The sequence below is a fragment of the Natator depressus genome, chromosome 3, assembly GCF_965152275.1.
Source record: "Natator depressus isolate rNatDep1 chromosome 3, rNatDep2.hap1, whole genome shotgun sequence".
Taxonomy (NCBI): domain Eukaryota; kingdom Metazoa; phylum Chordata; order Testudines; family Cheloniidae; genus Natator; species Natator depressus.
Genome location: NC_134236.1, coordinates 99,628,204 through 99,642,910, shown reverse-complemented (window position 1 = coordinate 99,642,910; position 14,707 = coordinate 99,628,204). Strand labels below are relative to the sequence as shown.

Here is a 14,707-nt window from a genome sequence, read left to right as displayed (position 1 = left end):
CAGAAGCTGGCAAAGCGAAACCGGGCGAGTAGGCAACATCAGCGCGGTGACAAGAGTGATGAGGACATGGACACAGACTTCTCTCAAAGCACAGGCCATGGCAATGTGGGCATCATGGTGCTAATGGGGCAGGTTCATGCTGTGGAACGCCGATTCTGGGCCCGGGAAAGAAGCACAGACTGGTGGGACCGCATAGTGTTGCAGGTCTGGGACGAGTCGCATGCACAAGGGCACTTTCATGGAACTTTGTGACTTGCTTTCCCCTGCCCTGAGGCACAAGAATACCAAGACGAGAGCAGCCCTCACAGTTGAGAAGCGAGTGGCAATAGCCCTGTGGAAGCTTGCAACGCCAGACAGCTATCGGTCAGTCGGGAATCAATTTGGAGTGGGCAAATCTATTGTGGGGGCTGCTGTGATGCAAGCAGCCAACACAATCAAAGATCTGCTGATATCAAGAGTAGTGACCCTGGGAAATGTGCAGGTCATAGTGGATGGCTTTGCTGCAATGGGATTCCCCAACTGTGGTGGGGCCATAGACGGAACCCATATCCCTATCTTGGTACCGGAGCACCAAGCCGGTGAGCACATAAACTGCAAAGGGTACTTTTTAATAGTGCTGCAAACACTGGTGGATCACAAGGGACGTTTCACCAACATCAACGTGGGATGGCCGGGAAAGGTACATGGCGCTCGCATCTTCAGGAACTCTGGTCTGTTTCAAAAGCTGCAGGAAGGGACTTTATTCCCAGACCAGAAAATAACCGTTGGGGATGTTGAAATGCCTATAGTTATCCTTGGGGACCCAGCCTACCCCTTAATGCCATGGCTCATGAAGCCGTACACAGGCAGCCTGGACAGTTGTCAGGAGCTGTTCAACTACAGGCTGAGCAAGTGCAGAATGGTGGAAGAATGTGCATTTGGACGTTTAAAAGTGCGCTGGTGCAGTTTACTGACTTGCTTAGACCTCAGCGAAACCAATATTCCCACTGTTATTACTGATTGCTGTTCACTCCACAATATCTGTGAGAGTAAGGGGGAGACGTTTGTGGTGGGGTGGGAGGTTGAGGCAAATCGCCTGGCCACTGGTTACATGCAGCCAGACACCAGGGCAGTTAGAAGAGCACAGCAGGAAGCAGTGCACATCAGAGAAGCTTTGAAAACCAGTTTCATGACTGGCCAGGCTACAGTGTGAAAGTTCTCTTTGTTTCTCCTTGATGAACCTCCCCCCACTTGGTTCACTCTACTTCCCTGTAAGCTAACCACTCTCCCCTCCCCTGTTCGATCACCGCTTGCAGAGGCAGTAAAGTCATTGTTGCTTCACATCCATGCATTCCTTATTAATTCATCACACAAATAAGGGGATAACTGCCAACGTAGCCCGGGAGGGGTGGTGGAGGTGGGAAGGACAAGGGCACACAGCACTTTAAAAGTTTAAAACTTATTGAATGCCAGCCTTCTGTTGCTTGGGCAATCCTCTGGGGTGGAGTGGCTGGGTGGCCGGAGGCCCCCCACCGCGTTCTTGGGCATCTGAGTGAGGAGGCTATGGAACTTGGGGAGGAGGGCAGTTGGTCACACAGGGGCTGTAATGGTGGTCTGTGCTCCAGCTGCCTTTCCTGCAGCTCAGCCATACGCTGGAGCATATTAGTTTGGTCCTCCAGCAGCCTCAGCATTGAATCCTGCCTCCTCTCATCATGTTGCTGCCACCTTTCAGCTTCAGCTCTTTCTTCAGCCCACCACCACCTCTCCTCCCGGTCATTTTGTGCGTTCCTGCACTCTGACATTGTCTGCCTCCACACATTCGTCTGTGCTCTGTCAGTGTGGGAGGACAGCATGAGCTCAGAGAACATTTAATCACGAGTGTGTTTTTTTCACCTTCTAATCTTCACTAGCCTCAGGGAAGGAGAAGATCCTGTGATCCTTGAAACAGATGCAGCTGGTGGAGAAAAAAAAAGGGACAGTGGTATTTAAAAAGACACATTTTATAGAACAATGGGTACACTCTTTCACAGTAAACCTTGCTGTTAACATTATATTCAAAGCACATGTGCTTTCATTCCAAGGTCGCATTTTGCCTCCCCCCACCACGTGGCTAGCCCCTCACTCCTCCCCGTGGCTAACAGCGGGGAACATTTCTGTTCAGCCACAGGCACACAGCCCAACAGGAACAGGCACCTGTGAATGTCCCCTTAAGAAAAGCACCCTATTTCAACCAGGTGACCATGAATGATATCACTCTCCTGAGGATAACACAGAGAGATAAAGAACGGATGTTGTTTGAACGCCAGCAAACATACGCTGCAATGCTTTGTTCTGCAATGATTCCTGACTATGTGTTACTGGCCTGGCGTGGTAAAGTGTCCTACCATGGTGGATGGAATAAGGCTGCCCTCCCCAGAAACCTTTTGCAAAGGCTTTGGGAGTACATCCAGGAGAGCTTTATGGAGATGACCCTGGAGGATTTCCGCTCCATCCCCAGACACGTTAACAGACTTTTCCAGTAGCTGTACTGGCCACGAATGCCATGGCAAATTAATCATTACACACGCTTGCTTTTAAACCATGTATACTATTTAAAAAGGTACACTCACCAGAGGTCCCTTCTCCGCCTGGTGGGTCCAGGAGGAAGCCTTGGGTGGGTTTGGGGGGTATTGACTCCAGGTCCAGGGTGAGAAACAGTTCCTGGCTGTCAGGAAAACCGGTTTCTCAGCTTGCTTGCTGTGAGCTATCGACAACCTCATCATCATCATCTTCCTCATTCCCCAAACCTGCTTCCATGTTGCCTCCCTCTCCATTAAAGGAGTCAAAGCACACGGTTGGGGTAGTGGTGGCTGAACCCCCTAAAATGGCATGCAGCTCATCATAGAAGTGGCATGTTTGGGGTTCTGACCCAGAGTAGCCGTTCGCCTCTCTGGTTTTCTGGTAGGCTTGCCTCAGCTCCTTAAGTTTCATGCAGCACTGCTTCGGGTCCCTGTTATGGCCTCTGTCCTTCATGCCCTGGGAGATTTTTACAAATGTTTTGGCATTTCGAAAACTGGAACGGAGTTCTGATAGCACAGATTCCTCTCCCCATACAGCGATTAGATCCTGTTCCTCCCATTCGGTCCATGCTGGAGCTCTTTTGCGATTCTGGGACTCCATCATGGTCACCTCTGCTGATGAGCTCTGCATGGTCACCTCTGCTGATGAGCTCTGCACTCACCTGCCCAAAGAGGAAGTGAAATTCAAAAGTTCGCGGGCCTTTTCCTGTCTACTTGGCCAGTGCATCTGAGTTGAGAGCGCTGTCCAGAACGGTCACAATGGAGCACTCTGGGATAGCTCCCGGAGGCCAATACCATCTAATTGTGTCCACAGTACCCCAAATTCGACCCAGCAAGGCCAATTTCAGCGCTAATCCCCTTGTCGGGGGTGGAGTAAAGAAATCAATTTTAAGAGCCCTTTAAGTCGAAAAAAAGGGCTTCGTTGTGTGGACAGGTGCAGGGTTAAATCGATTTAACGCTGCTAAATTCGACCTCAACTCCTACTGTAGAGCAGGGCAAAGTTGACACTTGGGCTGACTGGATTAGAGAACATTTGGAGAGCAAAGGACACTTAAGACTAAAACAAGAAGGTGAAAATAGAAACAAGCAAACATTGGAATGAGCATTTGTTAAGGCACGGCAGAAAGAGCAAGAGCAACACGATGTACTAAGTGAATTTGTACATACCCTCTACTTTTCAGGGCAGCTGTAGGCCTTACTGCTGGTCCTTTGGGGGACTTTGTATGAAATTTCTATCCAGCTGCAAAATCGTTGCCAAATTCAATCAATCTGACCAAGAAATATTTTGAGGAGAATGATGTTGCTCTGACCAACAAAATTAAAGAGAGGTTGGCTGGAAATATAGTTAGTTATTTGGTTTTTTACGAATCACCAGATGTTCTCAACTGCCCCACCCTGGTGATTTTGTTTTCAATTTTTTTATTTTGTTGTGGAGAAGCCTGAACTCATTTAGGCAGATTTGGAGTTTGTAAAGTCAGCAAACAGTCAAACAGTTGCAGCTTGTGTCTGTAAAACTTTAAATGAATACGCAGTTACCTGGAAGGACGTGGCAATAGTGAATTCCAACTCAGCTTCTTACTGCACAAAGTCCACACAAGATGTAAAGCTGAATGAAAAACCTGAATTGCTTTGTTTGTCTTGCCCAGCTCACACGCTGCACGTTGCTGTCTCTCATGCACCAGGTGTTCCCCAAATGGCTGATTTTAAAAAGTTTGTAATAGATGCTTGTGCAGTTTTCAAGCATTCAAGTAAAACAAAAAAACTCTTCTATGATGTTTGCAAAGAGATGGTTTAGTCTGTATTTGGCTGCACAGAGTGTTCAGAAGGCATGGGGTATCTTAGTGCAACTTTTAGATCACAAAGTTCAACAGTGGAAAAGCCAAAAAGCTGAAATCTCAAGCAACTATGCAAGAAATTAGGCAAAACCTTCGAACAAAACTCGAACTCCTGAGTGAAACACTTCAGCCACTACATGAAGCACAGAAGAAATTGGAATCCAATTCTTTAACAGATGGCACATTTTCTAATACAAAGGTATATGGCATCTGGCTAACAATATCTCTTCAAAACTTTCTCGCAAAAGCACATCTGGAGAGATTCCAGAAAAAAACAAATCTTTTCTCTGTGTTGCCAGTCACTGAGCAGGACAACTTACAGTCCTGGTCACTGCTGGGTGTATGCAGCCTCTTTTTGCTCACGGACCTGCTATTCTGGAACAATCACCCAGCTCAAATGCCAATCAACAATGAACAACAAAAGGAAGATAGCATGAAAGGGAGAAATTATGTACTGTGCAATTTACTATGTGTCCTAAAAGCATAGAGTAAAAGATCTCAAGTAAGTTTACTTAAGTTCCTGCTTATGAGAACAAAGACAAAAACATTAATGGGGGAAAATAAAGCATAATCTTCTACTTTTATTAACAAGTACACCATGGGTATTGACAGTGCAAGCTTCCCCATATTGTCCTACCAATGTTCCTCAAAGCTCGAGTTGGTGGGACCACCTTGAAGAATAAAAAAGGAATTCATGCCTGATCAACCTTGACTTCTATTTTTAGAGTGCCAAAAAGGGCGGTGATTATAGCAGTGTATTTTTGTGCCAAGACACCTGTGTGCTATAAACTAGTCTGAGTCCCCCAGACCATTTCACATAGCCTCTACAACTATCCTATGGTAGTAAATTCCACTCACTACCAACCTAGGATGGATTTGAACTGGCTACCTACAGGTTCAGGGCTCTCTATTTTATTTGTTTACTTTAAAACTGTGCCCACCACAGTTGTTTCTGGGTGCATGTACAAATATTAAAAACAATACTAGTATTAACCAGCAAACTTTAACAGAAAATAGAACAAATATATTCCATTTTCACTCCCACCATGTTCTTACAGCCAGATTCTGGCTCTGCCAAACCAAGGAGAGAAGCAAACTTTGACACAGAAACGGAGCAGGTGGCAACAGTTTTGCTACCTACATCTCTTCTCTTTTGTGAGCCAACTCTTGAAGCCCCTTCCTTATTTTTTCCTTAGTCCTTTCTCATAAAAAACTCCCACTGACACTCATGGGAGTTCTGTCTGAATAAAATAAGGACTTCAGAATTTGGGCCTATGATAATTGGTACGTTGGTTGGAATCTCAGCAGAAAGGCCAAATATTGAATTTTCTGACATGGATAATTAACTTGGGTTTAGGCACACAGGAGGGAACCAGTGTAGATAGTTTTCACTACTGCAACAGTACTCTATCCTCTCTCTGGATAAACAGAAGACTTCATTTTCAGTGCTTTTAATAATGCACCTTTCACAAACGACAAAATTTACTTCTACATTTGAACAAATAACTCCTATGAAATTAGTTCTTCTGCCAACGTTTTAAAAGCCTTCAGTTAAATAGTTCAGATAAAGTGTAATTCCAGCAGTGTCAGTAACCAACCAAACAAAAGATGCTGTTTTCTATTCTTCCTATTAAGCCAACTGAGGCTTTAAAAATGCTATTTATTTGCAAGTTGTAAATGAAAAATTTATGATGACATTTATGAGTTAAGTTTGATTCTTTTAACTTCTTGGGTGCAGTAGAGATCATGAGGTGTTCTCAGTGGAAGCCAAATTGACAACTTTGTTTTGAGCCTGATAGCCACATCTTATTAACATAATTCATACTGTAACATGGAAGGCATCTGAAGGACTGAGGCAAGACCACATTGCCTAAAGCAGTCCAACAAAATTTTAATGCAGCCAGAGCCCTCACCCAACAGTGCCTGCCTCCCCTAGAGCTGGCCTCAGGCAGACCCACTCACCAAAGGAACACTTTGTTTCAGTTCTCATTCTCCTCGCCTCTTTCAAACTAGATTCACCTGCAACCCAGCTAGCTGGGTTGGGTGGGAGGAGAATATATTAAAATATGTTATATGAAGGTACAACCTGCCAACACTATAAAAAAACCCATAATTTTCTGTCTTGATCTGGGCACGTGCCCACCTTCATCGGCAAGCATAGGTCACAACCAAGAAGTCTGTGGACTGGGCTTGTTTTATAGGATAAACTTTGGCCATCCCTGACAGTGATTCAAAGTACAGATTGAATAAAATTTGACGATTATTCTTAAAACATGCATTTTCACCATGTTCCCTCAGCTGTCCTGCCAGAATCTGCCAATCACTGGAACAAAAACAGAAAATTAGCAGGTACTAAAATTTCGTTTTCAAGTTATATTCTGCTACTCTAGATGTGTAGGTGTAGAGCCTCCCTATCTGCAGATGGAGACAGCTGTACTTGTGTTCTGATGTTGCTATCCTTTATAACACTAGTAAATTTCCATCACAGAATCTGGATAATCTCCACATGGTTGAGCCTTGTTCATTTTTAGTGCCTCCATGTTATTGAATTTCTATATTTACAGATCTGTCCATTAGTTTAGATATATTTAGTTTATTGACATTACCAAACAAATGCTCTGCTGGTCTTAACTCTGTATCTTAGGTTATATCTTGCAAGGGAGCTGCATAGCACAAAACATCCATTCACTTCAGTGAGATATGTATGTAGTATGACTATAGGAATGGTTCCTTTAGTTATTGACTAGTTTTGTGATACCGTCAAACCTAACTATGAACAGTTGTGGGCTTATATGAAATAGTCATAAAACGTATAAACAATACGACCGGACAGCAAGTTAAGAAGGTGTCAGGAATGAAGGCCTGCAGCTAAGCATGGGACTAGCTAGCTCACTCTCCAGGCAGATTAATGAACACAGGCCAGCTATATCAGAATTGCCTGATTGGCTGAGGGGAACAAGCAGCTCAGGCTTTCGGTCTCAGGGTTCGAGTGCAGGGCTGGTGGTACGGAGACCCAGGTCCACCCTGATCCAGTGGATCACAGCCCAGAGACCTAAAGTGACAGGTGAACCCATCGCAGGGTTGATGGGAAAACATGGGGTCACTGCCTCACCTCTCAGCACCACAACGGGACCAATGTCTCATTCTCCTGGGCTACCTCCTACCAGCATCTGGTGGGGCTGCTTCATGGCTGCAGAGACCTGGTTTCCCAGTCTCTGTACTGAGCAACCTGCTTTCCTCTCCCTCTGCGGGATTTTCCATCTCCTGGGGCAGCCGTTTGTCTACTCTCCAGGTTGGCTCAGGGCAGTCGTCACCTGCCACAGCCGGTCATGGGCTCCGCTGGCAGTTCTGCTCCCTGGGAGAGACGGCTGCTCCAACTGAGTTGCAGGGCCCTGTTCTTATACCTACTGCCCCACCCCCACACTTCCTGCGAGGGGGGTGGAACGGAATTAGCTGAGCCCAATAGGGTGATTTAACCCCCTTCTGTACTGAAATGAGGCCACTCTGCCTCATTATGGGGCCGAACTGAAAAATCTGAAAAAAGGTTCAGTCTGAACCGAAATTGATTTTTCCCCACTTATTCTTGCTGAAACAAAACAATGTTTTTTCAGTTTTTTTATTTTTGTTTTTGGTCATTTGGGGTTTGTTTTTTTTACCTCCCAAATTTTTTTTTTAAAAGCTCAATTTCTAAACATTTCATTTCTGTTCCGAAATGAAAATTCAATATGTTTCATTCTGAAACCACTGAAACGAGCCATTTCAACTTAAAAAAAAAATCCAATTTTTTTCAGCTGCAATTATTCACAAATTCAACTCAAATTTATGAATAGATTTGGTGATCCAAAATATGCATTACTATTCATCCAAAAAAAAAAAGAAGAAGCCACCCATCTCTACTTTTTTCACTGTGAATAAACAAACATATTTAAGACACCTCATGGCAGACAAGACCTGGATTCTATGTGGACATATATGAAAATGCCATGGGATCTTCATAAGAGTCTTGGCGAAAATTTCCCTGTGGTGCAGCATTTTGCGTGCCACCTGGCTACAATCATGTCAATGGCGGTGTCTGTATATAGTTTATTAAGTGTTTTAGGCTCTTTTAGGATCAAAGGCATTCTATGAATACTTGGCTTTTCTGAGTCTACCTTAGGTTGCCACCTTACTAAAAATGTTGACATTTATGACACGGTGTAAAGTAAATTGAATGTAGGATTTTCAAAGAAGCCTAAGGAACTAGTCATCCAATTTCCATTACATTTCAATGAGAGCTGGGCACCTAGATCTCATCAGATAATTTGGGGCTGGTTGAATTGGTTCCTTGTGAAAAAAATTAGTCCATAAACCCAATGTTTTGTTCTGTTTGCAAACAGATTATTACAGACTAATTCATTATGATTTTTACTAATTAAATTTGCTATTTAATCCTACAGTTTATGTGAATTAATTCCAGGTTATTGCTTGTTTACAACCTATTCCTGTAGGTCCAAAACAAGGTCTGGGCACTGTTTATATCCTCAAAATAGGCCTTAAGAGATGCATAGGTAATATGTTGGCCTTTGGCACTGGCGGCAATTTCCCACAAAAACGTAACTATTTCCCTACAGTATTTACAATGTGAGATTATACATACCATGAGAGGTGCAATACACATGCAGGAACTCTGGTTTGTAGAGCATAGATTATGTTTTAAAATAAATAATTTTAATTTTGTCTCATAAAAATCCAAAAATGTTAATTCTCATTTCTCAGATTTTAATGATGGTAAAGAAATTCACTTAATAATCCATTCATTTTCGGCTTCTAGAACCATTGTGTTGTATCGCCTGATCCCTAAAAATATATATAGCTATGTTATACCAAGCTGTCATCTGTCAAAGTTGAAATCCAAACCCATTAAAGAACTGCTCAGTAACGGATGGATCTGCTAGAAAACCTGCTAAATTCCATACCACCCAAGGAACAAAATAAGATTCAGGAAAAAGAGAAAGGCAATATCACAAGATTAGCATTTCTTCACAGAACATAACATAACCATACCTGATTAAATGTGAATTATAGCTGATGTAATATAACGTAGCTTTCAGAAAAGTGCTAACAAAGAACAAAAAGAATGTACCTTTCCAGATTGAAAGTAAATAGGAATATAAAGTTAATTTTAAGGACTGTAAAACTAATTGGAGGTGAGAGACTTTAAAACTGCTATTAACTGTAATCAAAGAACACTGCATAGAGAATAGAAATTATCATTTGATGCTTTCTATTTGCAGACTTGATCAAGACATATTACAAGCATGTTTTGGTTGACCATCTCTACAAACAATATAAGCATTTAATGAGCTAGTAAGGATTTTCTGTTTGGGCCCCAGCAGCTTATAGTTAGCTCACAGATGGCTTGTGTCTTGGTTCAGTTTAATCCAATAAAGTTGCTTTACTCAGTCTTATACTGCACCTACAGGAGCACTTTTTGAGTGAAAAATAGCTTCTTTTTCCAGCTGACGTTGACGTAAGGAATGTAACTGCATCACTTCCTTTTACTTATGATGTGTGCATGGCTCTTAAGATCAATCTTCCTGAGACCAAGGTAAAAATAACCGAGTTTGTATGCATTTTAGATCATTTTATAGTACTTATCGCATTATGCGGTTACAGCAGGTATTTAAAACAAAACAGTTGCCTTTGTTGTGACAGCATACTTTCCAGTTTTCAGTTTCTGAATAAGCAAGTGAAAAGTGCACTACTACCTCCTTTTGGTGCTGATAGTGAATACTACAACATGCATCTGATACAGATGTAAAGAGGGCGTAGTTTGCTAGATATAATTCTTAGAAATGCCTAATAAAACCCTAAACTTGATCTCTCCAATCTACCACCACAGGGCCATTCTTTCCTTAAATTGCATAAACATATAAATAAATAACTATGACTCACAATTTATTTGTGGGTTTTACTTTTAAAGAAAATGCATTTTGAATGGATATTTTAGAAAGGGGGGAAATACATGGAAGATTGGATTTTTGAGACTTTTTAACAACTATATTTAAATTCCAATGGCAAAATACTTTAAAAAATGAAGCAGAATTTAATACTTCTGGAAATGTCCAAAGAACTTTAATTGTTGATGTCATTCTTTTAGTGGTGAATTCCTGGCATCTAAGTAAATGCATTTCTCTAGCCTACTTGAGCATAATCAAAGCAAAATAAGAGACTACTCCATTCCTGAAGCAGTGGCTAATGATATGTTGGAGACAAGAGGTGAAATCCTGGCCCCACTGAAGTCAATGAGAGTTTTGTCATGAAATTCAGTAGGGTCAGAATTTAACCTAGGATACGTAAGGGTCAACAGGACATCAGCTCACACCTTTCCTCCAGAGCTGATATTTTCACTTAAGTCCATGTCTCCTCCCCCTGCAACACAGCTTTCATTACAGTACAACCTTGCATCTCAGCTGATAAGATATAATGCCATCCTAATTCAGCTGCTAACAAAGTTAGAGACCTCCATGAAATGCATATCTAATTAGTTAAGTGCAATGTAAACTACATCTACAAAAGTGTACTAAAAATTGTACTTTGGGGTTTTGGGGTTGTTTTTTTTTAATTATTATTATTTTGTAGCATGGTGGATTGACTTCCAGGGGAGGTGGTGAAGTCTCATAATATTACATTTAAGCAAAAGTTGGAGGATTATATGGAACTGACCAGATCATAAGAGATATTTAGCCAACTTTAATTTGGAGAAGGGCCACGGGAGGAGTGGAAGGTTACGCTTTCAGTCCCAGATTGTACAGGATGAAGACATTTTACTTGCTTGTTTCGTTGGCTGGTTGGGAGGGGATGAGATTATTTTTGACTTTATCTGGTGCACAAAATTATAAAAGATTGACAAAAAAAATTCAACCTGTTTCAGACACGATAGCAGTGCATTTTGTCCTACTGCACGAGGACAAAAGTTTTTGAAGGGAAAGCTACATGTACCAGAATACATGCTTTATTTTGCTCTCCTTTCAGGAATTAGCAAAGAATCATAAAAATTTAAAACTGGGGGGGGGGGGGGGAATGTTGCCCATGATTCTGCCAACACAAGATTGTTCTCTTTATATTCTCTAGTGCTTTGGCACTCAAACATTCAAAGATTTCAAGGCCAAAAAGGATCATTAGATAATCTAGTCCAATCTCCTGTAGATCATAGGCCATAGCATTCCATCCACCTGTATTGAGCCTAATAAACTGTGTTTGACTAAGAGCATAACATGTTTGGCTAAAGCATATCTTCCAGATATGCACCCAGTATTGATGTGAAGACATCGAGATGGAGAATCTACCACTTCCCTTGGTAGTTTGTTCCAGTGGTTAATCACCCTCCCTGTTAAAAATGTGCATCTTATTTCTAACTTGAATTTGTCTGGCTTCAGCTCCCAGACATTGGCTCTCGTCATGCCTTTCTCCACTAAGTTAAAGAGCCCTGTAGTACCGGCTGGTTTTCCCCCCATGCATACTCAATTCACCTCTCTATCTTTTTTTTCGTAACTAAACAGATTAAGCTTCTCAAATCTCTCATTGAAAGGCATTTTTTCCAGCCCTTGAATCATTTCTGTGATTCTGCTCTGTACCTTTTCTAACAGCCTTTTAAAATTGTGGACACCAGAATGGATTCAGTATTCCAGTATTGGTCTCACCTAGGCCATATACAGAGGTAAAATCGCCTCCCCTCTCCTCACTGCTCCTGCTTATACATCCAAATATCTCATTAGCCCTTTTTGCCACAGCATCATGCTGGGAGCTCATCTTCAGTTGTCTGTCCAGTACTACCCCTAAATTCTTTTCAGAGTGACTGCTTTCCTGTATACAATCCCCCATTCTGTAGGCATGATTTCCACTATGTGGAAGATCATTCAAAAAGATCTAGCAATAATTACCAAAGTAAATTAAGCTTTGGAAGTGGCTGGATTTTGCTGGAAAATAGCCTTTTTTCAAAACTAAGAAACTATATTACTAACTTGACTTTTTCCTTTTTTTGGTTTTGGGTAAATGTATTAGGAACATTTGAAAACGTATTTCAAGTTTTTTTTAAGAACAATCCAATGTTCTGCTCACCAAAATCCTATTTAGGGGAAATGAAAATATTCAGTAACTGATTTTGATAAAATTATTTCTGAACAATTTGATCAAAATAAAATGAGTCCCCTTTAATCTCCACAAAATGGAAACAACTTAACATTTCAAACTGTCTCATGAATTTTTATTTTTGACCAGCTTTGTTTCCTCCCATGACACTTAATTGTACTCCAAACAATTCCTGTCCCTCTTCATATATTAAGTATACAATTCTTATATCCCAGTCATACACATTTAATTTTTACTCTTTCTTCAGAAGTCAATTCCAGCCCTTAATTAATTTTTACTGCTGTTCTCTAAATTCCCTCCAGTTTGTTAATGTCTTTCTGGTATTGTGTTGCCTAGAATTATTTACATTGTTCTACGTGTGGTGTCATCAATGTCACACAGAAAGGGACTCACTTCTCTGGTCTCTGCTGCAACATGTCATCATATGCAGCCTGCAACCTATTTTTGCCATCCTGTTGCAGTGCAAGTTCATAGCCAATTCCTGAATACTATCACTTCTAGGTCTTTTTTTTTTTTTTTTTTTGCATAGCTCCTTTGCCTGGAATTCTCACCCATTGATTATCTATGGTTGGAATTTTTCTCTATATCAATATGCATCTTTCCAATTTGAATCTCAGTTTATTTTGCTGCTCAAAGACCTGATCCAGAAAGCTACAGAGGCTTCCCAACTCCCACTGATGTCAGTTCAGTTCAGCTGATGTTAGGAATTGAGCATGTTTGGCATTTTACAGAAGTGCTCAGGAACTTGCAGGATTAGGCCCCATACCTGTAACCTCTCTAGATGCTTTTGTATTGTTAATGTTCACACTTAGAATCATATACAAATATAATTAGTGAATGTGCTTCTTCCCCCACGCTGATCATAAAGGATGTTAAAAAAGACTAACACTCATCTTAGACATTCAATGGCCCCAGAGACTCCCAAATTACTTAAAATAGCATAAAATGTTTTGATAGGTTATCAACTACCATTTAGATTGGCTGATCAGTTTTCTGTATTGTATGTATTGCTTAAGATGTACTCTTAAGGAACAAACTTCTACAACTTTCCACGAGTCAGATCATGAGGGCGCTGAAACCAAACAAACTATGATTCAGCTAAAGGTAGTAGAAAAAATATAACAGAAGAGCCCTCTTAATAAAATAAAGTGAGAAAGTATCATTTTCTTTGCAAGAAAAGAGGTATTTTCACTGAAGTGAAGGTGCAGAGCAGAATGTTGGATGTTACATGCCCAGGATTTATTAACAAAGGAAAGGATTTGTGCCTGTGTCGTACATCTCTTTGAAAACGTACTCCTAAATCTTCCTTAGTTTAAGTCATCCCATACCTGTAAATAACCACATTAAATTCAATTAATCTATATAAACTACTATCAGAATTGACATTGTGACCTATTTACCTCTGCAGAAGATTAACATTCTCTCTCTCCCTCCTCTGTACACACACACACATATATATCAATATCATCCAGCATATGGAGAACAAAAGCACTATATGAAATTAATACATATATATAATGAATATATTTTGATGAGATATGTTCTTTATCTATATAGAAGTTAAGAGCAAACATTTATATCAAGTAATTTTTAAGAAAGAAAATTCTCTAAGCCTCTGTAATTACGGTGTTATGAAAGGAAGAGTCTCTTGTTTATTGGTTATCGTTATGAATGCGTGAGAATCTAGCAGGAGTTCAAAAGTTCTAGCAAGACTTAAATAAAAGGAACTTGCATTCCCTTTCATCTCCTCACATATAGTAAATACAAAAAGGAAACTATTTCCCCCTGCAGCCCTTCATTTCAAACCCTGTACAGCATACCATTAGTTTTTAAGCACTGGAACTGTACGAGACACAGAAGAAGACATGGCTAGCTTCTGGCGCAGGGACTATCTAAAAGACAGGAATAGATGAGACTAAAACTCACCAGCAGACCTAGATGATGGAAATAACTTACACCAGTGTGGTAGTGTTTTAAATTGGGATCATGAATGTGCAACATTCATGGCATAATGCCAATACGGCTTAACATTTGTGGGCCTCATAGAAATGAGTTTTCAGAAACTGAACAACTACTCAGCTCAGAACACATTAGCCAACTGTTACCAAATATTTAATTCAGAGTTAAAAGTTAAATTTAAAAGAAATTCAAACATATTAAGTTACTGAAATGCACTTCTAAAGCACCCAAATAACCCTAATTCTT

General features: G+C 40.9%; 1 protein-coding gene across 1 annotated transcript in view; it reads left to right on the top strand.

Moving 5' to 3' along the window:
• Positions 1–4,442: 4,442 nt before the first annotated feature.
• TMEM244 (transmembrane protein 244) overlaps positions 4,443–14,707 on the top strand; it is a 30,604-nt gene continuing 20,339 nt past the window's right edge. Inside the window, exon 1 of the mRNA XM_074947596.1 lies at positions 4,443–4,571. Within this exon, the coding sequence (XP_074803697.1) occupies positions 4,443–4,571 (129 nt within the window). The remainder of the gene's footprint in view (positions 4,572–14,707) is intronic.